At 56.1% G+C, this 22,541-nt stretch overlaps 6 protein-coding genes across 6 annotated transcripts; 2 read left to right on the top strand and 4 right to left on the bottom strand.

Moving 5' to 3' along the window:
* Position 1: 1 nt before the first annotated feature.
* K489DRAFT_384973 (uncharacterized protein) lies at positions 2 to 2,621 on the bottom strand. The gene has a single exon (XM_033605986.1). It carries the CDS (start codon positions 2,227 to 2,229, stop codon positions 229 to 231), a length of 2,001 nt encoding a protein of 666 aa, XP_033455397.1. The 5' UTR covers positions 2,230 to 2,621; the 3' UTR covers positions 2 to 228.
* A 1,260-nt stretch (positions 2,622 to 3,881) lies between these two features.
* Positions 3,882 to 4,976, bottom strand: K489DRAFT_413831 (uncharacterized protein; the record flags this gene model as incomplete). The annotated part of the gene is made up of 1 exon (XM_033608090.1): positions 3,882 to 4,976. One exon carries the CDS (start codon positions 4,974 to 4,976, stop codon positions 3,882 to 3,884), a length of 1,095 nt encoding a protein of 364 aa, XP_033455396.1.
* A 1,061-nt stretch (positions 4,977 to 6,037) lies between these two features.
* K489DRAFT_374386 (uncharacterized protein) lies at positions 6,038 to 8,376 on the bottom strand (the record flags this gene model as incomplete). Its single annotated transcript, XM_033603517.1, has 4 exons — positions 6,038 to 6,458; positions 6,569 to 7,818; positions 8,031 to 8,225; positions 8,347 to 8,376. The coding sequence occupies 4 exons, from the start codon at positions 8,374 to 8,376 to the stop codon at positions 6,038 to 6,040; spliced, it is 1,896 nt and encodes a 631-aa protein (XP_033455395.1).
* A 692-nt stretch (positions 8,377 to 9,068) lies between these two features.
* Positions 9,069 to 14,611, bottom strand: K489DRAFT_384970 (uncharacterized protein). The gene is made up of 2 exons (XM_033605985.1): positions 9,524 to 14,611; positions 9,069 to 9,389 (listed from the first exon to the last, which is right to left on the bottom strand). Exons 1-2 carry the CDS (start codon positions 14,205 to 14,207, stop codon positions 9,247 to 9,249), a joined length of 4,827 nt encoding a protein of 1,608 aa, XP_033455394.1. The 5' UTR covers positions 14,208 to 14,611; the 3' UTR covers positions 9,069 to 9,246.
* Positions 14,612 to 15,838: 1,227 nt separating this feature from the next.
* Positions 15,839 to 17,158, top strand: K489DRAFT_384968 (uncharacterized protein). The gene has a single exon (XM_033605984.1). The coding sequence runs from the start codon at positions 16,076 to 16,078 to the stop codon at positions 17,078 to 17,080; it is 1,005 nt and encodes a 334-aa protein (XP_033455393.1). The 5' UTR covers positions 15,839 to 16,075; the 3' UTR covers positions 17,081 to 17,158.
* An 862-nt stretch (positions 17,159 to 18,020) lies between these two features.
* K489DRAFT_364997 (aminophospholipid-translocating P4-type ATPase) lies at positions 18,021 to 22,528 on the top strand (the record flags this gene model as incomplete). Its single annotated transcript, XM_033602712.1, has 3 exons — positions 18,021 to 18,206; positions 18,639 to 21,904; positions 22,017 to 22,528. The coding sequence occupies 3 exons, from the start codon at positions 18,021 to 18,023 to the stop codon at positions 22,189 to 22,191; spliced, it is 3,627 nt and encodes a 1,208-aa protein (XP_033455392.1). The 3' UTR covers positions 22,192 to 22,528.
* Positions 22,529 to 22,541: the final 13 nt, after the last annotated feature.

Raw genomic sequence — 22,541 nt, 5'->3', positions numbered from 1 at the left:
GTGAGCCCAACCGCCGCAAGACAACGCGCACACTCGCTGTGGTCGCACTCGTGATGACAACCGACCATAATCGAGCACAATGACAAGACACGAATCTTGATGTTACTTCCAGGATACATTCAAAAACGCACAATGATCATCGACGAAGGCATCCTAGCGGTACACAACGAACCCCAAACAAAACATGGCATAATCCCCGACCCAACCAAGAAAATCGTCCCAAGAGTTTCACGCCTCCGTCAACGTGTTCAATTCCCCCTCATGATGGTGAGTCGAGCCCGACGCAACTCGCGACCGCGACGCAACACTCGACGAGCGACCGCCGATCATCATCTGATCCCGGATAGATCCAAATACACGCTCATACGCTCCACTGCGCTGATGGTGATGGTGGTTGTTGTGGCCAACAGGCGACATCGGCCGCTCGTGGATGCGCTCTAGCTGGCGGCATTTCTCCTCGTATTTCTGCACGTATTCGTCGCGCTCGCGGTCGGCGCGCTCGCGGGAGGAGATGGCTCGTTCGCGCTGCTCGGTTGCTTCGCGGATCGAGGCGCGGAGGTGTTCTGAGTCGTGGTGGAGCTCTTCGAGTTCGGCTTGGAGGAGGCCGCTGGAGCTTCGCAGTTCGTCGTGCTTGGAGCGCAGGTCGGTCATGTCGAATTGCAGGCTGTCGCGGGATTTGATTATTGTCTTGAGCTCTGTCTCGAGGGTTGTGATGCGGCGTTTGTATTGGGTCACTTCCAGCTCGTACTCGTTGTGCTTGTGACGGAGCTCGTCGAGGCGGCGCTCGGCGGTCTCAGAACGCTCGATGAGGGTGGTCCGCTCGGTCCGCATGCGAACGATGGAGGATTGGAGCTCCTCCACCTCGGATCGAAGAGTATGGGCGTGGTGTGAGGATTCTTCAAGCTCGGATCTTGTGCGGCGGAGCTCATCTGCAGTCCTTGTCTGCTCTGCGACCAGGTGGCGGTGGTGTGATCGTTGTTGCTCGATCTTCTCTGTGAGGGATGCCCGCTCTTCCTCCAGGGATGTGATGCGCTCTTTCAAGGAGACAATCTCCAGTCTGAATTTCTCATGACGATGGAAATCACCAGAGTGTTCCTCTTCAATCTTTTGGCGTGCCACGATTGCAAGCTTCAGCTCACGGCGGACCTGCTCAATGGCAAGGGAAAGCTCACTCTTCTCTCTCTTAAAGGTGGAGATGGTCTCGTGGTGCTCCTTGATCTCCAACTCGAAGCTCTCGCACTTCTCTGTGAGGGTAGACACGGCATGGAAGTACTCATCGATCTGGATGCGGAGCTTCTTCTCTTCCAAAGTCGCCTTCTCGAGTCGCGCGGCATATGCAACACACTCCGTTTCCGAGACTGTGAGACGTTGCTTGAGTGAAGTGATTTCTTTACGATATGTCTCGATCTCGATGCTGATCTCCTCCAATCTAGTTGCCAACTCTTCTTTTTCGCGGTGGACTTCGCGGTAGCGGTGTTCATGTTCATGAGACTGTCGACGAGCAGTGTCGCGCTCGACCTCGACGGAGCGTAGCTTGGACTTTGTTGCATCCAACTCCATGGTGAGCGACTCGCGTTCCGATTGAAGATGTGTACGGGCACGGTCGCTTTCGTGGAGTTCATGTCGAAGTCGCTTTACTTCCTCTTTGACTTCGGCATATCTCTTCTTCTCCGTCACCTCATGCGAGGCAGCAGTGGCAAGGTCAGTCAAGAGCTTCTCGATGGTGCGCTGTTTCTCGATGAGCTCGCGTTCGTGTTGACGGTGGTTGTGTTTGTGAGTCTCAGCTTGCTCGATGAGATGAGAGATCTTCTCATGGAGCTCATTCCGCTCCTCGATCAGACTCTCATGCTCGGTGGTGATGTTCGACCACGATCCTCGCAACGAAGTCGCCTCCCTGGATGCGCTCGAGATCAACTCGGCCAGGGCCAAGAAGTGACTTTCGGCTTTGGAAATGCTCTCTGACGCAGCCCAGCGCCGACGTTGCGAGATTAGGGAGCTAGATCTCGACAGCGAACGCCGGTGCGAGTGGCGAACGACTCCGAGGTTTTGACTGTGGGAGACAACCGACTCCGCGTCATCGGCGGCGCGGACACCATCGCGGTGAAGCGTCGACACGGAAGCGCTGTCGGGGAAATCTTCGACCGGGTTCACTTCATGGGCAGCGAGTTTCATCATGGCGAGTCGATCGTAGATGCTATCGTAGGCGGTTGGTGCAGTGGGGGCCTCCATATTGATTCTTCACCCAATTCCTTTACCGAGAAAACGATTCTTGCGAGACACGAAGATTTTAATCGAGGGGCGTGGGCCCATATCACTCTTAAACTAATCTACGCACATTCTTCTTGTAATGACCGTCGACAGACGAGGCGTTGCGTGGCCCGGTCATGTCCGGACATAGCAAGACGCCCCAGATCTCGCGAGACTCCATTCGAGGCGCGGAGCTCCAATTGAGGAGCGCCATGGAAGGGAAGTATCCATGAGCGGGAAAGAGAAACGAGAATGTCACTCTCGTTGTACATCGTGGGTTGACTGATGGGGAGCACAGAGAGGGGTCCCTTTGCGGGTTCAGCTCACGCCACACGCGCCTTCTCCGATTTCGTGGCGTCCATAATTGCAGCGTTCCGATCAGGCGTTGCATGCATTAGCGGCCACGAGCACTCGAGCAAATCGCTTTCATTTCCATTACTCATTGTCGGATATGCTATGTATCTACGTAGCTGGGATCGCATCTATCTCAAGCGCTATTCCCATCACTTGCGCCACCCGCTCACGCCGAAGTTGGCCGTTTAAAGCTATGAATATCACAGACACGTGGTGCGATAGCGGCGCTCTACTTCAACGTCATGTATAGAAGAACCATTCCATAGACAACACAAGTCCCAGAAGTGCGAATAACATACAATTGCCTGATCAACAGGACTATGCTTCCGGAGCACAAGAAATGTCTCGCAGCACTGCACGCTAGAGCATGTTCGAACAGCTCCCAGAAACGAATATTGCGTTTGAATCGTGTCCGTTCAGACAACGAGGATGCATGGTCTCAGATAGGATGGACCTAATCATCGAAAATCATACACGCAGTAGTTGATCGATGATCGAATAGTCAGAGATGAGCTATGTCACTCCCGGGGCCAGGAGCCTGTGGTAAGACAGGACAAGTGTCGTGATCAATATTGTATTGGCATTAAAGTATGACGGCCGAACCTTTTGAAGGTCGTCCGTGAATATCAACAACAAGATTTCGATCTGTTACGTTCGGCGGAGCGTCTGAAAAGCTGATACCGAAAAAGCTCTCAGCATCGCATCGCCCCTGTGTCATTTACTAGATCAGCGATTCCAATATATTATCTCTCGGCGAAGGATAAGTCTTTGCCGCGACCCTCACCACCATCGATCTTTTCATGAGATGACAGACTATTGACTGTGCTTCTCTTTTTAATTTGCCACCCGGAAAGACAATCGCGGCGTTCTGGCATGCAATCGAGATCGAACAGCTCGTCTTAATTTTATGCCCGGAGACTGGACCCAATACACCGTGTCTGCACTTCTGAGGGATCCAGCTAGACTTCGCACCGACGAGACTGTTTAGCGTCAGTAGTTATGCCGACCGCTGATTTCGACAAATGATGTTCACGCGCACATCGAAGTTTTCCATTGCGTTGGCAAAGCCGATATCACAAAAATCCTTTGCGATACCACCATGTTCGCTGCCCAGTCGCTTTGCTACCGGCCGAGCGAAAAACGTAAGTAAAGGAGAGGGATCACCATCACTGGTAATCTGAACCCAGGCACAACGGCCATCAAGCAGATCGTCTCGGATCCGACCCTCACTCAGTCAAGGCATCATCATCCGAAACATCCTCGTCTTCATTCGCGATGCTCTAGTCTGCAGCGCCCAAAACTTTCGGCGCTACTTTGATGACAATCGGACCGATCTTCCTGATGTTTTCCACCATCGTATCCATGAATCCTTGCGTGCGGACTTCTGGCAGGCTGATGGCGGCGTCTAGAGCTGCCTCGCTCAGCAGAGATCGATGAAGCAGCGTCTCGAAGTACGGCTGGATTTGGTCTTGCAGAGACGTTTGTGGCGCGATGGAAGTTCCGCCTTTTTCCTTGGGGTCTGGTGAAACAGCCCCAATAGTATTTGCAGTTATTTCATTCGGCGACGATTGGTTCAAGGCAAAGGTCTCAAGTGCCAACAATTCATGCGTTTGGATAAGTGGTGCGTTTGAGGAAGCTAGGCCCTTCATTTGATCAATCGCTGCCTGGGCGGCCATCTTGGGAGCCTCCGCCGCGACTTTCGACACGACTTTCATTATATCCCAAAAGCCCTTTTCGTCTGTAGAAGTCGTATGGATCTGTGCGGCTTGCTGGAGGTCTTGAACAAAGCCGATATTGGCCATGATAGCTTCATCGGCCGAGCTGATGTTGGTTTCGGGAAATTTGATTTCGATTGGGTCATTATGTGCGATTTCCATGAGGGCCGGTTGAATTGCTTGAGCAAGTATCGTTGGTCCAATGACCGGTGCGAACGCGGTGACGGCTTCCTTGTTCATCTCGTAGATTTCCTGCATCCTCGATAGGATCCCTAGATCGGCCGCTTTTGCCGCATCCAGGCCGAGCACCGCCTGTAAAGCGCCCTCGGCGAGGATAGCACGAGCAGCAACTTCTTCCGGAGTACTCGGACTTTTTTCTATCGTTGACAGGTCGTGACCGCTTGATCCGGACGTTCTACTCGCGAGGCCCAAGGCGACGCCAACCACAGCGGCGATGGGTCCGCCGATGGGCCCGAGAGAGGGAATGCCCGCGCGAGATGGACTCTTGCTATCGACCTCCGCGACTTTTTCGAGAGCGCTCAAGAAGTCCCCTGTGTCCGACGATGTCGTCGCCTTCGAGGAGATCTCTTCGCTGAGCACACGGCTTGAGGAACACCCATGGGCTTCCCCGGCGGTTGGATCACTAGAGACGGTCATCATGATGGGTCGGAGGTTCAGAAGGAAAGTGCAGTCGCACAGTCGTGCGTCGGGACGCGAGGCTCGAATCTGGAGCAAATCCCGAGTCAAGTATTCTTCGCACCCAACTGGGGGATCCACATCGCATCGATCCCGGAGAAGGTGGAAGAAAAAAAATAAGAAGCACCATCTGCGGCTTTTTTATACCTTGCGCGAGCACCGATCCGACGAGATCATCCTGTACAGCGCTATATGTCTCATGCATGTGAGCATCAGTGATGGTCCTCACGCCATGGGCTGACCCACTCGGTTCCTTCCCCAGAACGCCACAGGCTCGGCGACGCCGTTTCTACTGACATGCATCTAACAAAGAATCGATTCCTACCGCAGAGCACAGCCTGGACAGGCATTCATACGGCGGAATACATTGCATGAGCGCCTTCAAGATGCTCCCCTCTTCCGGTTGGGCTGATTTTCTGCGTGCAGAAGCCAAAAGAAAAACCCCTCGGCGATAAAAAGCACGAATCGTCCCGTCCCGCCGTCAAACGACAGGATTGAAATCATCCCATCTCGGGAATAGAACACTGCAGCGAGAAGAACGACAAGAGGCGGAGAAAACAAAGACGAGATGGGTCATCTATCGCTCGTTTCTATGACCCGGGAGAAGAATCATCGTGTAGGTTTCCAATCCCTGATACTAACTCAAGGAGGGAGGGAGAGAGCGAGAGCATGCGGGAAGGAAACGAGAGACGACCGCCGTAAAGGATGTGATCTTCTCTCTGATGATGGGCGTTGAGCTTCTATATCAAGGTAGTAAGATGTGAGAGAGAGGGAGCGAGAGAGAGATTAGGATCGCCTCCGTCAATGAAGAAGAAGAAGAAGAAGAAAGAAGAAGCGAGAGAAGATGAAGACAGATGAACCCGTCATCTTTCCCCACATACACGCCGGTAGTTCCCCCTCCCTCCATCCCATCTCATCCCCTCTGCAGCGAGAAAATGCAACCGAACGGCCTCACCGAGAAAAAAAAAGAAGAAAAGCCGAAAAAACGAAAGTTAAAGGCACGACAGAGAAAGAAGAGCGGCGCATCAAGAGACGACGCCAGCGACACCCATGCCGGGCCAGCTCGGCCTCGCGCCCGGTGAACCGAATTTACTCTGCCAGGCGAAAAAGTACATGAGGGCGGCGATGGGCTGGCCGAAGAAGCAGAAGGAGATCCAGAAGGTGAGGTTTCCGGCGAGTCTGACGTTGGGCCCCCTGCCGAACCACTTGGGCAGGAGCTCGGTGAAGAAGATGAGGGGGATTTGGCCGACCATGCCGAAGAAGGCGACGCCGAGGATGCTGTGGGTGGGCACGCCGATGAGGAGTTCGTGGAGGACCCCCGAGAAGAGGAAGGTGATCAGGGAGGCGGCGAAGGGCGGGACTCCGCGGCCGACGAGCGGCGAGTAGATGTGGCGCTTCATGAAGTGGGTCACGGGCCGGTTCCAGGATGTCCAGTAGGATTTCAGACTGGGGGAGGTTTTGTGTCAGCATGAAACGATGGAGCTGTGCAGAGAAAAGCGAAGACCGGAGAAACAAAAAGAAGAGCAGGATAAGAGGGGAGGGAAGAAGTCACTCACGATGTACTATTCCACCAATCTCCATAGAAATCCCGATCCCCGAACCTCATGAGTTCGGCCAGGGCGTTCAGGAGGGACTGGAAGATGGCGAAGAAGCCGGCCAGCCAGCAGACGAGGCTGATGGTGCTGAGCTTCATGACGCGCTCGACGATGTGCAGGACGCGGAGCTGCGAGATGTCCTCGAGGCTGTTGTGGAGCAGCGGGGCGGCGTACTGGGCGCTGGTGACGAAGATGAGGATGCACAGGAGGGAGAACTCGCAGAGGCGGCGGAAGACGAAGTCCCAGCGGATCTTCTCCGAGCGCGGGTACACCGGCTGGTAGACGAGGGTGGGCGCCCACCAGAAGTAGCAGATGTTGCCGAAGTTGATGTTGCGCGGGTACGGGCAGGACCTGTACAGGGCGGGCACGATCTGGGAGTCGGGCGATGGGTCCGGGTAGAGCATCGCGTGGCGCAGGTCGCGGTTGGTGAAGGCGTAGGAGCAGACCTTCAGCCAGACGATGATGGAGTGCATCTCGGCGATGGTCCCGAGGCCCGGGTTGTGGATGTTGTTGTAGACCTTGTAGGTGGCGTACACGAGCATGAAGGTGGCGTTGAGGGCGTGGAGCAGCGCGATGATGGTCCAGGTGGAGAAGATGGTCTCCTTGACGCCTCCTGTCTTGCCCTCGAACGAATCGCTATCATCGCCGTCCCTCTTCTTCTTGACGCCCGCCGCTCGGAGCGCGGTCTGCGAAGCCAGGTATTCGATCATGTATGCGATGAAGAGATGGCACGGCGTGAGGGCGTACAGCACCGCCGACCAGTACCAATCCTCCGACCGCACCTTGGCGCCCGCCACGGTGACGAGCAGGCCATACTTCTGGAAATTGTCGACCATCAGACGGAGGTTGGAGAAGAGGATGACCAGGCCCATGAGGTTGCGGAAACCCAGGGCGTCCGGCGGCGTCTTCGTCTCGGGACTGAACAGCGAAGGGCGAGAGACATGGTGAATGGCAAAGGTGTGCTTGTATCGGGTCGAACCTCGTTCGTCTATGACCTCCTTCGCGGCGCGCTCTTTCTGGTTGCGGTTGTTGGCGGGCTTGCCATTCGCAGCCTTGACGGTTCCGTTCTGCAGGCTGTCCTTGGCCATGTCTTGAGAGGCGATCTCGAGTCCGGCGGGAGGTGTTCTCGGTGTCTTGCCTCCTCCGGTGAGGATGGGATGTTGCTCGACGGGGAGAGATGTGAATGTGGTCGTGGTGATTGCGGGAATTTCCTGGATTTATTATATATATTATGGAATGACGTCGGATGTCGAGCTTCCCCAGCTCCGATCGATGTCCGAATCCGGGGTATTTCCTGCTGAGGGGAATCCGCGCTTGGATCGAGCACGCTTTCAAGGTGTTTTGGATGTTGTTGTGGGTGATGGCGATGGCGATGGCGTGGAAAGACCAGACGAAAGGGAAGGAGATGTGAGGAGAGCCATACTAATATTGCCTCGGCGGCAGAATAAGAAGCAGTGAGCGAGGTGAAGTCGGAGGTGGTTATTATAGCCCGTCGTGTTGGTGGTGGTAATGCGTTGAATGCGGGCGTTTCAGGGACGGTTTGGCGGGCAAAAAGCTTGGAAATCCATGGAATAATACATGGATACCTGGGTAGGTATAGAGTGGGAGAGGAAGGTTGCTAGCAATTACAGTGTATACCATCTCCCTCATGGTCTATTATGGGTATCTATCCATCTAACGTACCCGATCCCTTACTCGTAATGATGATAAGAACGAACGCGTACGACCATCACACACACTCGGAGTGACTGTCTGTATATTTCGTACATTATGCATATACAGACAGTCACTCCGAGATCCAGGCACGGCCGGCTGGAGGAGAAGATTGGCGGGCGATCTCGCGTGCAGTAGTTCCAATGAGCCAAGTCCCGCAGATATACCTCGCCATACAGAAATGTGAGGGCGATTCGGCCATCCTATTCTCTAATTCACCTCGGTCTCTATAAAACGGAATAAGAGAGAGAGCGAGGAACGAGAAATGGAGGGCAAAAAAGAAGCGTAGCTATATGTGCCCGATAGTGCCATTTCAGATCCAGTATATTACTATTATATACGATAGATAAGGACTCCTCGTAGTACTCGTACATATAAGTCTACTAGAACATAGCGAATGTATGTATATAGTAAAGAGAGAGGAGGAGAGAGTATTAGAGTAAATAAGAGAGTATCAGAGTGAGAGAGTATCAGAGTGAGAGAGTATTAGAGTAAGTAAGTGAGGGTAAGTATAAGAGAGCGAGTATAAGAGAGTGAGTATAAGAGAGAGAGGGAGAGAGGGTAAGTATAAGTAAGAGAGAGGGAGAGAGGGTAAGTATAAGTAAGAGAGAGAGTACGAGACAACAGCAGGAAAGACAGAGTCCAGCACTACAAGGAACAGACGACCTTTCCAGGAGAAACATACCACAGTCAGGACTACCAATTATGACAAGCATAAGGCCAAGGCCAAGATGACAAAAGAAGGGGATCCGATTCCAGAAGAAAAAAAAGGTAATTATCAACACAAGAAAAACAACAACCAAAAGCTTCCCTTCCATCTTCCCTTCCTTTCCCTTCCCTTCCAGACCAGAGGCCGATCAACAATCCGGACATACGGCGAAGTTCAAACAAAAGAAAAAAAGAGAAAAAAAAAGGTCTCACGTTCCTCACGTCCTCGAACGCGTCGTGTCCGACTGCTGGTTTTGCGATGGAGGATGCGGATGCGAGTGCGAATGCCCGCCGCCGAACCGGCTCCCGAAGGAAGCGCGGCCGCCGGTCCGGTTGGACAGGGAGCCGACGTCGTGTTTTCCTGGAGAGGAAGAAAGCGATTCGAGTCAGCCATCGAGATAGAAAATAGAGAGACGACCTTGTGATGGAAAAGTGAAAGAACGACGGAGTGGAAAAGTGAATAAGAGAAGAGAGAAGAGAGAGAGGGAGACTCACCATCGCAGCACGCCCTGACGTTCTCCAACAGATCCGCATTGCGCTCCTGCATTTCCAGCTGGGTGCGGATGTCCTCGGCGCTTTCGCCGACGGGGGCGCCGTGGGCCTCATGGTAACTGCCCGACATCGCGGACGAGACTCCTCCCGTAGTAGCACTAGCACCAGTGCCGCGAGGGGGTTCCGCCGAGGCGCGACCGCCGCCGCTGCGGGTGTTGGAGGACCCGAAGCGGCTGGCCAGCGAGCTGAAGCGGCCGCCGACGGAGCCGGAGGAGACTTCGCGGGAGGCGGCGGTGGGATTCCGGGGAGGATGGGCGGCGGCGGAGAGGGTTGGCGGGGCGGGGAGGGCGGTGGTGGTGGTGTCACGGTTACGTTGGGAGGAAGAGGAGATGGAGGAAGGCGCTGGGACGGAGCGGCGGTTGTGGTGGACGAGGTTGGAGACGGCCTCGGAGCGTTGCGGGCTGCTCGTGCGGCTGGCGCGGCTGGTGAAGCTGCTGCGGCGGGGGTTGTTGGGGCCCCCTTGGCTGTGGCGGCTGAGGCTGCGGGTTGCGCGGTTGAGGCTGCGGCGGACGGAGCGGCCGAAGCCGGCGCGGGAGTCGTCGGGGTCGCCGTCTCCGTCTTCGCCTCCCTGGGCGGCGAGGAGGGCGGCCTCGCGTTCTTCCTCCTCGGTCTTGAGCAGGAGGTAGGACAGGGCGTTGTACCAGGTCTCGTGGCGCTGGCTGCTGGGCGCGGTGAAGACGATCTCCCGGCCGGGCGTGACGACGACGAGGGATTTGCGGTGCAGGCCCGGCGGGTAGACGTGGTCGTCGGTGATGACGCGGACGGCGTCGATGGCGACGCTCTTGGCCTTGAGCATGCTCCGGCCGGCCGTGCTGGGGTCGTTCTCGCTCCAGTAGAGGGTCCGGGTGTAGGGGTGGACCCAGAAGAAGCGACGGTGGCGGGTGCTGGAGGTTTCATTGCGGCCGGTCTTGCGGGTGTATTTCCAGAGGTATTCGCCGATCATGGTTTGGGTGATGGCTTGGATCATGCGAGGATCGGTCGACGGTTCGACATCGGTAGGGTAAATTCCCTCCCGAGAAATGTTGAAACGATCGTCGAGTTCCGAAGCGAATGTGGACACTGAATCGCGGTGGGGACGGACGGAAGGACTGGCAGCAATGGTGACCTTGGCTCGGCCGGGTCGTGGCGTGGTACCGTCTCGGGACGCGCCTCGTTCTGCTGCTTGGCTCCCAGGTGTCCTGGGACGAGGAGTCTTATAAGCAGAGGCTGGCATAGTCGGGGGACCCATAGAACCAATGGTCGTCGCAGATGTGGGTGTGGGTGTGGCGGAGTTCTGTTGAGATGCGGCGGCGGCAATCTTCTCGGTATGATCCGCAGGCAACGGTGGCTGGACGATCGATGTCCTGCTACGCGTGCTTCCAGCGCTGTTGGGTCGGCGGAGTGTGAGACCGGCGGCAGCACCAGCGGCAACACCAGCAACACTGGCAGCTGCGGCAGGAACCAATCCGGCAGTCGGGCCAAAGACGATAGTCTTCGGCGGTGCAATTGGCGAGTTTCCAGCATCCTGCATAGACGTTACTGCAGGTGGCGTCAGCACAGATGGAACTCTGTTGTCCAAGAGCTTATCAATCTCCTGGCTGGATACGACGGTCTGTGAGCCTTCGTCGACAACAGCCTGCTTCACATTCGCCGATTCTGATAGAGGCGCGTGCACAGTGACTTCCACAGGGGCCTGATTGGCGATGGCGTTCGACGAGGCAAGCGTTGCGGGCAATTCCGATGCCGGGCTCGACTTCACAGGCGTCTGCACGGCTTCGCGCACCGACCTCGCTGTACCCGGGCGGTCGATCTCGTCATCGTAGTTCTCGTCGATGACACCAGCCACGCCGAGAGTTGCCCCGGCCGCCGAAGCGACAGGGTCAACGCGTCTCGAGCTCCGTCTGGGCAGGAGCGGTACGTGAACATCTTCGGGCTCCGACTCGGGCTCAAGCTCTTGCACCATGATACTCGAGATTGTGAGCGACACTGGGGGTGCTGGCAAATGCTTCGACTCTACAATGACGGGTTCCGCCGGTACGGGCTCTGACAGCTCACGAGTCGTCGCGCCAGCCGCGGCTGCACTTTCGGTCGTCGCAGGCTCCGTGGCGGAAGAAGTGATGGTTGCAGGCAATGATGAGATCTCTTCCTTCTCCAATGGTTCTGATGAGACAGCTTCGGGCTTCTCGTCGGATTTCTTCGAGCCGAGCAAAGAGCCGAGGCCGAGACCAGCAAGAGCTCCACCAACGACACCCTCAACTCGTTCGGAAATTTTCGATTTCTCGGGCGTTGGCTGCCAAGGCTCCGTCATGATGCCAGCGTCGACCATCGCGGGTTTGGGCACGACGGGTTTGGGAGGAGAGTAGATGACGGACTCGGTGGGGTGGACGAGTACCGTAGAGTCAACATCGTCTTCGTGGAGGGAGTCATCTGTGCCGTTGGGCGAGGCTTTGATGACGGTGACATCCTGTGGAGAAAGGACGCTGGTCGGGGTAGTTACAGACAGTTCGCCGGCATCACCGCTTCGCCGTGAGGGGGTCGTTGGCTCTTCGTCATCAAAGTCCCGGTCAGCGCTGAGCATTGACCGGGAGTCATCCTGATCATCGAGGGAGTGGATGCTGGATGGCGTGCCCTCGACGCTGTCTTCATCGTCAAAGGCGCCTAGCTCATCCTCCAGGTTCTGCATGCTCTGCGAAGCCCCGGGCGTACCAAAGCTCGACGCAGGGCTGTACGTGACAGGAGACTCGGAACCGGCATCGTTGCCACGTCCCATCCGACGGCTGCCACGGTTGAGTCGGACCTTGTATTTCGGCTGTTGGGATTGAATCGGGGTCTTGATCGAATCGACGTCCTCATCAGCCGAGACGGATGCGGTCGAGGTGAAAGACCGACGATCTCCTCGCTTGGTGGAGATTCCAGACACCACCCTCACGGGATTCGTCCGGGCGGGACCAGCTTCCGTTTCCGTCATGTCGCCTTCGGTGTCGTTGTCGAAGTCTTCGGCGCCGGTCGCGAACGCTTCACTCTCCGTGGTAGTGTTGCGTTCATCGGCGGTCTCGAACGCATCGGTTTCCGTGTCGGTGCTCGTGTACGCGCGAACGAGATGGGGAGCGCCTGTTGCGATCGCCGCTGAGCCGGCAGCTACACCAAAGGCATTCGATTTGCTTGGAGTGCGCTGATCCTCGTCGTCTTCCCAATCCGGTTGCTCGTCGACGATTTCTGTGGTGCTGCCACGAATGGCGCCGATCTTGTCTGGCTTCGATCGATTCTTCGTTCGAAGACTCTCGAGATCCCGACGTTTCTTGGCCACGTTGGCCGTCGCCGAGCCATGATCCCGCCGCGTCTCCAGCTCATCACGGGCGTCCTGCAACATGCGCTTCAATTCGATCTTTTCGGTCTTCTCACGATGAATGTTGTTTTTGAGATTCTGGATCATCCGGTGTGCATGGTTGAGGCTGGATTTGAGCGTCTCCGATTCCAGCATGCCATGTCGAGCAGGCGTGCCTTTGATGGGAGAAGAGGGATCGCTGTGATCTCCAGCCTGGTCGTCTGAATTCTGACCCTCTTCTGCCGACACGAAATCCGTGTCAGACTCTTTCGTGCTCTGATTCCATCGATAGCCGACCGCTTTGGCCAGCTCCGTATTCTGCGTGGTCAATTCGTGGATGCGACCATGTAACTTCTGCTTGTCGTTCTCATGATGGGCAAGGTCACGCCTCAGACCGTGCATGTCAGCCTCGGAGACCTTTCGAGCCATGGCTTGATCGTCGACCAATTTCTCATGGGCAAGCTTCAGCTCGTCCAGTTCTCGCTCTTTGGCAGCACTTTCGACCTGAATGGCTTTGATGGACTGCGCAAGACGTGATTCCTTGTCCGAACTCTGCTTGTAGCTCGCCTCTAATTCCTGCACGCGCATCTCGAGGTTCCAATTCTCATCTTTGTATTTCTGCTCAGTCTCATCCATATGCCGAATGCGCGCTACCAGGGCCATGGTCTCCTTTTCCAGCTGAGCCCGGGAGACTGCATTGTCCTTGAGAGCGTTGTCCTTTTCAGCTAGAGCAGCTTGTAGCTGTCTGACTTGAGCGATGAGTGAGGTGCTGATCTCGGTGGCGAATTCGATGTCGTGCACCCGATTGCTCGGTTGGTTCCGTTGCCTCCTGGACGGGACGGACTGCTTGGTGGGCGATTCGCGTGCCTGCGCCGACAATACCGACGAGTTCTCTGAAGATTCCAAACTGGCCTCGGATGTGATGCGAGATTTGGGCAGGAACGCGCGTGCAGATTCCCGGCCGACCTCGTTGTATTCCCTCTCCAGTGCGAGTAATTTATCCCGGAGATCCGCAGGGACCTCATTCTGTGTCTGGATCTGCTCCACATCTTTAATGCGCGAAACCAAGTCCTTCCGCTGTTGGAGCAGCGTTGTTCCGAGCCGGGACGCATCTTGGATCCTCCGCTCGGTGTCCTTAAGGTGAGCCTCCAAAGCGCGACGCGCCGACGAAGGCGAGTTCGTAGAGTACGCCGAGAAGTCATCGCTGTCGAAAGCGGAATACCGAAGCGGCGCAGGATGCGCATGAGGAGGTGCGGTCGTGAATGGGTCGGTCGTGCCATTGGCGGCCGCCGCTCCGGGCAGCAGGGATGTTGAGGCCGACATGGTCCCCAGGTTGGATTAGAATGGAAGGTTGTAAAAAGAGTGTATTTTGCTTCACCCCTGATGCGGCAACATGATCAGTACGTTGAAGGCGAATGCCGTTAGGGAGAGAAGCGGACGTCGGGCTCGAGGATGAACGACGACAAGACGATATCTCGATGAGCGGCCAATAAGCAGGTGATGTGGAAACGCTGCCTGTCCTGTCCAGTACAGTACACGAAGCAAGAACGTTTACTCCTGTATACCGGAAAGCGCAGCCTGGTGGGCCGACTCAACACTCCGGACTCGGACTCGGGCTCGGGCCTCGAGGATTGATTATCGTACACGTGCAGGGATGGGTGGTGAGAATAGAAACGGGAAGACGAGGGAAAAGGGTAATAATAGAAAAAAGGATGTGTAGCGAACGTTGTTGTCGCGAGACGGTGGATGAAGCCGTCGTGAACCCGATCTTTTGGCGCTGGCGGTACTAGAGAAGAGGAGATGAGATGGAGAGCCGGAATTCGATTTGTTGTTTACCGCGCGACGCGAAACCTACAAGCGGGGCATCTATACATGTACATATCACGACATATGTAGATATATATGTATATATCTGTCTATAAGTGTTTACGTATATATGTATAAGTGTCTGTATATATATCTGTCGATATGTATCTACGTATGTATATGTGTATAAGTATTTTCTATATATGTACGCACTATCAGATACTATACGTTATTACTATATACTGCACACTATTACTATGTACTACATATATAAGAGCGACATCTCTAGTAGGCTTACCATGATCGCAGAGATATGCTACACTGCAGATGAGTCGACTACATACATACACGATATCGTCGTCGACGGCGGCGGCGGCGGCGGGCGGTCCGAAAGGATGCATGCAGTATGGAAGGCTACCGTCTCCACTACCGTCTAGGGCCAGTCTCGCAGCCCAAAAGGAGAGAGACAGACCAACACCGATATCGTTCACACAGAGAGCGTTGTGCATATATCGATGATCCTCCAGTACAGAATCCATGTGAGACCCCACGATGGCAGCCGAGAGGCTGTCTGTCGTTTCCCAATGCTGCTGTCGTCTTCGATATTCCTCGGCGAAGGGAAACGGCGGTGCGAGTTCCAATGCGAGGAAAAGCCGGGAAACATCACCTGCCGCGAGTTATCGAACCACATAGGAGTTGACACTGATACATTAGATCCTGGAATAGCCACGAGTGCTTCTCTTGACGTCTTCGCGCTGCACGTCTTCCGTGGTCGTCAGCATGTCCACGTACGGGACTAGTTCCTAGGTACCTAGATATGTCCTGCCTGGGATGACTGCGTGTACGCTCTGATGGAGACGAGAGAGAGGGAATTAATCGACCGTACCGAGTGATACTGTAATGATCAACAGACTCATGTCCATTTCATGGCCGTGATGGCATTGTCTTGACTTAGACTGTTCAACCAAATCGGGATGCTTCAACAAGGGTCCCTCTCCCTTGGTACTGGAGTGCGGATTCTTGTATACATCCGTCCTCAAACCAGCCGAAGTCTGGTAGCGATTTGCATTGCACTGAACGGGAAGAGAAATTCGTCCGGACTTTGGTAAGCATTTCCAATGTGATGAGACAGATGATTGATAATCTGATATGATGGCGCTGGTGTCCGCAAGTGTGGCTGGAGCACCACGTGACTGCGCGCTTCGGCCTGTCCAGCGCCACTTGCTTACGACATCTCTGTGGCGGACGATATATTGAACATGCAAGTGAGCAGTCGAGGAAGAATTGTTTCGCGCATGCACGACTCCTCCACAGATCTTCTCGCACACGTCGAGTGCATCGCGTCGAATCTATCGCGAAACCGCCATTTTCACCTCTGAACCATCATGGCGGACGTCGCAGCGCCCGTCTTCAAAAAGCGCGCGAACAAATCTGCAAATATCCGCAAACGACCGCCGACACCTCCGCCGGCCGAGAGGAGCGATTCCGATGCGTCCGACTATACCGACGGCGAGGAGGAGGGCGTCCGAGTCAAGAGGCGCAAAACCCAAGGCGTATCCTTGTCGACCGCGGGACCCCAATCATCTCGGGATCTGAGCAAATCGACGGTCTACGCCGCCGACCGATCCACCCACATCGCCATCAACGAGGACGCCACGAAGGAATCGAACTGGTACACGGACAGCGCCCTGGTCGCGCTCGAAGGCGGCAATGACAAAAAGTCCAACCTCGCGAAAGCCGCCGCAGTCACGCCCGCCGAAGAATCCAACGGCGCCTATCGAGGCTCATCCAACTACTCCAGCTTTATCGACAAGAACCCCGACGGACCCGGCCGCCACGTCGGACCCGTCAAGGCGCCCACCAACGTGCGCGCCATCACCGTGATCGACTTCGCGCCCGACGTGTGCAAGGACTACAAGACGACGGGCTACTGCGGGTTCGGCGACAGCTGCAAGTTCCTGCACGCGCGGGAGGACTACAAACAGGGCTGGCAGCTGGACAAGGAATGGGAGAACGTGGGCGCCAAGGGCAAAGGCAAGGGCAAGGCGGACGCCAACGCCGCCGCCGCCGCCGACGTGGATCCCGAGGAGAAGATGTTGCAGGAGATCCCCTTCGCCTGCATCATCTGCAAGGGGACGTATAAGAACCCCGTCGCGACGAAATGTGGACACTACTTCTGTCAGAAATGCGCCATGGGCAGGTATCAGAGGGAGAAGAAGAGGACGTGTGCGGCGTGCGGCGCGGACACGGCCGGCTCGTTCGCGGTGGCGAGGAAGCTGAAGGATCTGTTGGAGAAGAAGAGGAGGAGGGTCCGGGAGAGGAAGGAACAGGCGAGAGAGGCCGGTGAGGATGTCAGTAGTAGTAGCGATGACGACGACGACGAAGGATGATCGGTCATGTGTAAAAATCAAAAAATCGAGCAATTCCTCTCATCTGAATTTCCCTGTTGTCTGTGAAGTTCATACTGGCATCCTAGGAAAACATTCCGGTCCACGGCGTAGTAGGATCCTATAATATGTTTTAAATCCCTTAGGCGGCGATGCGGCGCAATTAAACCTTGGAATGATCGAGTCCAGCTGGGTGAGTGATGAGAGAAAGATCGGGGAACCAATCGAAGCCGTCGTGTCGTCGAATCTAACACGCGCACGCTTCGGGCCGCCTTGAACCCCCGCTTAACCCTAACCCTAACCCTGATTGACTGACTAATCACTGACTAATCACCGACTGACTGACTGACACCTCCGCCGCGCATCTCCCAAGAAGACGCCAAACCCCGTGTGTATTGTACTGGAATAACTTGCGGCGAGGCGCAGTCGCCTATTACTGTAGTCGGTAGTAAAGACTGGGCAATAATTGATATGCCTTGCAGTCTCTCCTGATTGTATCATACATACATACATACATACGAATGCGCACCGCCGCAGCAATCTCCAATCCTGTCCTCCTCAATCAACACCGACTCCACCACCATCAAGTCTTCCCACCACTCAATCATCAATCCTCCGCCCACGCGAACGTGGCGTCCCCGACCGTTTGCGATTCACCAGCCTAAAAACGGCCCCGGGTTCCACCCAGTGACGCTCGCCCTTCCATTCGCGCACCCTGGCGATCGACTCAGCCCGCCGCGCCACGATCGCAATCACCAGTCCAGCAGGGATTCCTCGCATCCTGCCGAATTCTTCTCGCCGAACGACAACCTCAAAGGTGAACGATACTCGCGGCGCATCTAGATGACAGCGACGGGTTCTTCGTCATAACCGGCTTGCCAGCGCGCAGCCCAGCGACATCTCCATCCACACATACACACACACACACACACACACACAAACAATGGCAGGCAGGCCTGCTTACAGACACCAGTCCGGGAACGACGACCTCCTGGAACTGGCCGACGGACGAGGAAACCCATTACAAAATCCCGGCCAGAGACCTCCCGTCTCCGACGATCACATCCTTCACGATTACGACATCATCAGTTCGCCCGGCCCGCGCATCAGCATAAGTCATGACAATTTTGTTGGTTCGAATGCGCCGGGTCTCCCAGGCGGGCCTGGATACCAACAGCGGCCTCCTGTGCTCGGCGATCACCACAACAACCTCTCACAAACATCCGGCCTGAACAACTACCAGCGCTATTCCGACGCCGACAATGATCGGTATTCGGACACGGCGTCGATCGCGGGAGGCTACTATGCCTCGGGCGGGAACATGGACGAGGACAACCTTCCCGGTCTCCCCGATCAACGGAATAAGAGCAAGCACAGGAGCCGGAACAGCATTCTGAGTCTAGGAGGTGGAGTCATGGGCAAGGCTAAGAACATGTTGGGAATGGGACCTCAATACAGCGAGATGGATCTTCCTCTGACACAACCGCGGTCGAATCGACTCGACAGCGGAGGCTCGGACGACATCGCTCAACCGCCGCCGCGCAAGACTCCCGGCTCGAAGTTCAAATTCGGTCTGCCGGGGTTCCGCAGCAAACCCGACCCGTCCACCCTCGGTCCTCGAATCATCCATCTGAACAACCCGCCGGCGAACGCGGCGAACAAATACGTGGACAACCACGTGTCGACGACGAAGTACAACATCGCGACGCTGATCCCCAAATTCTTCTACGAACAGTTCAGCAAGTATGCCAACTTGTTCTTCTTGTTCACCGCCATTCTCCAGCAGATCCCCAACATCAGCCCGACGAACCGATTCACCACCATCGTCCCCTTGGGCATCGTCCTCCTCGTCTCGTTGGGGAAGGAAATCGTAGAGGACAATCGGAGGAGGAGTCAAGACAAGGAGCTCAATCGAAGTCCTGCCAAAGTCCTGCGAGGGACATCGTTCCAGACTGTGAAGTGGATCGATATCAAGGTCGGTGACATTGTGCGCGTGGAGTCGGAGGAGTCATTCCCGACCGACCTGGTGCTCCTGGCTTCATCCGAACCGGAGGGTCTGTGCTACATCGAAACCGCCAACCTCGATGGAGAGACCAACCTCAAAATCAAGCAGGCCATCCCTGAAACATCACATCTGGTCTCCTCTGCGGAATTGTCTCGGTTGGGTGGACGGGTGCGGAGTGAACAGCCAAACAGCAGCCTCTACACGTATGAGGCTACATTGACCATGCAAAGCGGAGGCGGCGAGAAGGAACTGCCGCTGACACCGGATCAATTGCTCCTGCGCGGCGCCACGTTGCGCAACACGCCTTGGATCCACGGCGTGGTCGTCTTCACCGGACACGAGACGAAGCTCATGCGGAATGCCACGGCGACGCCGATCAAGCGGACGGATGTCGAACGTCGGGTCAACATGCAGATCCTCATGCTGGGAGGTGTCCTCGTCACCCTCGCCATCATCTCATCCGTCGGTCAGCTGATCTTGCGGACTACTTCCGGTGACCGGCTGTGGTATCTCAGACTGGCTCAGGTCAACCCGGCGCAACAGTTCTTCTCCGATGTCTTCACGTACTGGATTCTGTATTCCAACCTGGTGCCGATCTCGCTGTTCGTCACCGTTGAGATCATCAAATACTATCAGGCCTGGCTCATCGGCAGCGACTTGGATATCTACTACCCCGAGAACGATACTCCTGCGAATTGCAGGACCAGTTCCTTAGTGGAAGAGCTCGGCCAAGTCGAATACATCTTTTCCGACAAGACCGGCACGTTGACCTGCAACATGATGGAATTCCGTCAGTGTAGCATCGGCGGCGTACAGTACGCGGACGACGTCCCGGAAGACCGTCGCGTGGCCGATGGCGAGGACGGCACCAACGGCATCTACGATTTCAAAGCGCTCGAGAGACATCGACGGGATCCCGAGGCCGCCGAGAACATCCATGAGTTTCTGGCCTTGTTGTCCACTTGTCATACCGTCATCCCCGAGATCAAACCCGAGAAGCCGGACTTCATCAAGTATCAAGCGGCCTCCCCCGATGAAGGTGCGTTGGTCGAGGGGGCGGTGCAGCTCGGCTACAAGTTCCGGGCGCGCAAGCCCAAAGCCGTCATCATCGAAGTTGACGGGAACGATCTCGAGTACGAACTGCTGGCCGTCTGTGAATTCAACTCGACCCGGAAGCGCATGAGCTGTATCTATCGTTGCCCCGATGGCAAGATCCGTTGCTACACCAAAGGCGCCGATACCGTCATCCTCGAACGTCTCGCCGTGCGGGATGAAATGGTCGAAAAGACTCTGCTTCATCTGGAAGAATATGCCGTCGAAGGTCTCCGGACTTTGTGTCTCGCGTATCGTGAGATCCCCGAGGCCGAGTTCCGCGAGTGGCAGCAGGTGTACAGCGTCGCGCAGACCACCGTCAGCGGCAACCGCGCGGAAGAACTGGACAAGGCGGCGGAGATCATCGAGCATGACTTCACCCTCCTGGGCGCGACCGCCATCGAGGATAAACTGCAGGACGGCGTCCCGGAGACGATCCACACCCTGCAGACCGCCGGCATCAAAGTGTGGGTTCTGACGGGCGATCGACAGGAGACGGCCATCAACATCGGCATGTCCTGCAAGTTGATCAGCGAGGAGATGACCCTCCTCATCGTGAACGAAGAATCCGCCGAAGCGACCCGGGCCAACCTCCAGAAGAAGCTCGACGCCATTAGCTCGCAACGCGCCGGCAACGCCGAACTGGAGACCCTCGCGCTGGTCATCGACGGCAAAAGCCTGACCTACGCGCTCGAAAAGGACCTCGAGAAGATGCTCCTCGACCTCGCCATCATGTGCAAGGCCGTCATCTGCTGCCGCGTCTCCCCCCTGCAGAAGGCGCTCGTGGTCAAACTCGTCAAGCGCCACCTCAAGAGCATCCTGCTCGCCATCGGCGACGGCGCCAACGACGTCTCCATGATCCAGGCCGCCCACATCGGCGTCGGAATCTCCGGCATGGAGGGCCTCCAAGCCGCGCGCTCCGCCGACGTGTCCATCGCCCAATTCCGCTTCCTCCGCAAACTGCTCCTCGTCCACGGCGCCTGGTCCTACCAGCGCATCAGCAAGGTGATCCTGTTCTTCTACTACAAGAACACCGCGCTCTTCATCACGCAGTTCTGGTACTCGTTCCAGAACGCCTTCTCGGGCGAGGTCATCTACGAGTCCTGGACGCTGTCCTTCTTCAACGTCATCTTCACCGCCATGCCGCCCTTCGTCCTGGGCATCTTCGACCAGTTCGTCAACGCCCGCCTGCTCGACCGCTACCCGCAGCTGTACCAGCTCAGCCAGAAGGGCGTCTTCTTCCGCACCCACAACTTCTGGTCCTGGGTCGGCAACGGCTTCTACCACTCCCTCATCCTGTACGGCGTGAGCGTGCTCCTCTGGCGCCGCGACGGCGTCCTCCCCGACGGCACCGTCGCCGGCCACTGGGTCTGGGGCACGGCGCTGTACACGGCGGCGCTGGTCACCGTGCTCGGCAAGGCCGCGCTGATGACCAACATCTGGACCAAGTACACCGTCATCGCCATCCCCGGCAGCCTGCTCATCTGGTTCATCTTCCTGCCCGTCTACGCCACCGTCGCCCCCATGCTGCACTTCTCCACCGAATACAAGAACCTCCTCCCGGTCCTGCTCGCCGCCCCGAACTTCTGGCTCATGTCCCTCGCCGTCCTCCCCGCCATGTGTCTGATCCGCGACTTCGCCTGGAAGTACGCCAAGCGCATGTATTACCCGCAGGCCTACCACCACGTGCAGGAGATCCAGAAGTACAACATCCAGGACTACCGGCCGCGGTATGTTTTCTTTTTCCTTTCCTTTCCTTTCCTTCTTTCGTCCTCCCCTTTCGCTTTACCTTCCCCCAAACGGATGTTTTACCTTGTTTGCTAATGATGATGGTTTCTGCAGCATGGAGCAGTTCCAAAAGGCCATCCGCAAGGTCCGCCAAGTCCAGCGCATGCGCAAACAGCGCGGCTACGCCTTCTCCCAGACCGACGAGTCCCAGGCCCGCGTCCTGCAGGCTTACGATACCACTCGCGAACGCGGACGTTTTGGGGAGATGGCGAGCGGTCGGAGGGATTGATGGATGGGGATTGTGGGAAGGGAGGGGGAGAAGGGAGAAGGAAGGAGAGAAACGATGGAGGATGGGGATTTTCTGTACGATTGCTTGCGGAGGCGGAAGTCAAGGGGAGGATTCAGGGGAAGAGGCAAGAGAGAGGAAGGGATGAATGTAGGGGTATGTCTTTTTAAAGTGTTTGACTGTGTGTGAGCGTTCCGTCCGTTTGAAATCAAGGCGTTCTTTCTCTTGTGCTGGTTCTTATGGTGGTTGTTCTCGTGGTGGTGGTGGTGGGAATTGATTTCCTCATCTAGCTCTGCTTATCCCCAAAATGCCAAAAATCGAGAGAGAGAGAAAGAAAGAGAGATATCAAAACA

The sequence above is a fragment of the Dissoconium aciculare genome (genome assembly GCF_010015565.1).
Source record: "Dissoconium aciculare CBS 342.82 unplaced genomic scaffold K489scaffold_19, whole genome shotgun sequence".
Classification (NCBI taxonomy): domain Eukaryota; kingdom Fungi; phylum Ascomycota; class Dothideomycetes; order Mycosphaerellales; family Dissoconiaceae; genus Dissoconium; species Dissoconium aciculare.
The sequence above is the reverse complement of the archived record's forward strand: the minus strand, read 5'-3'. Positions and strand labels throughout refer to the sequence as shown.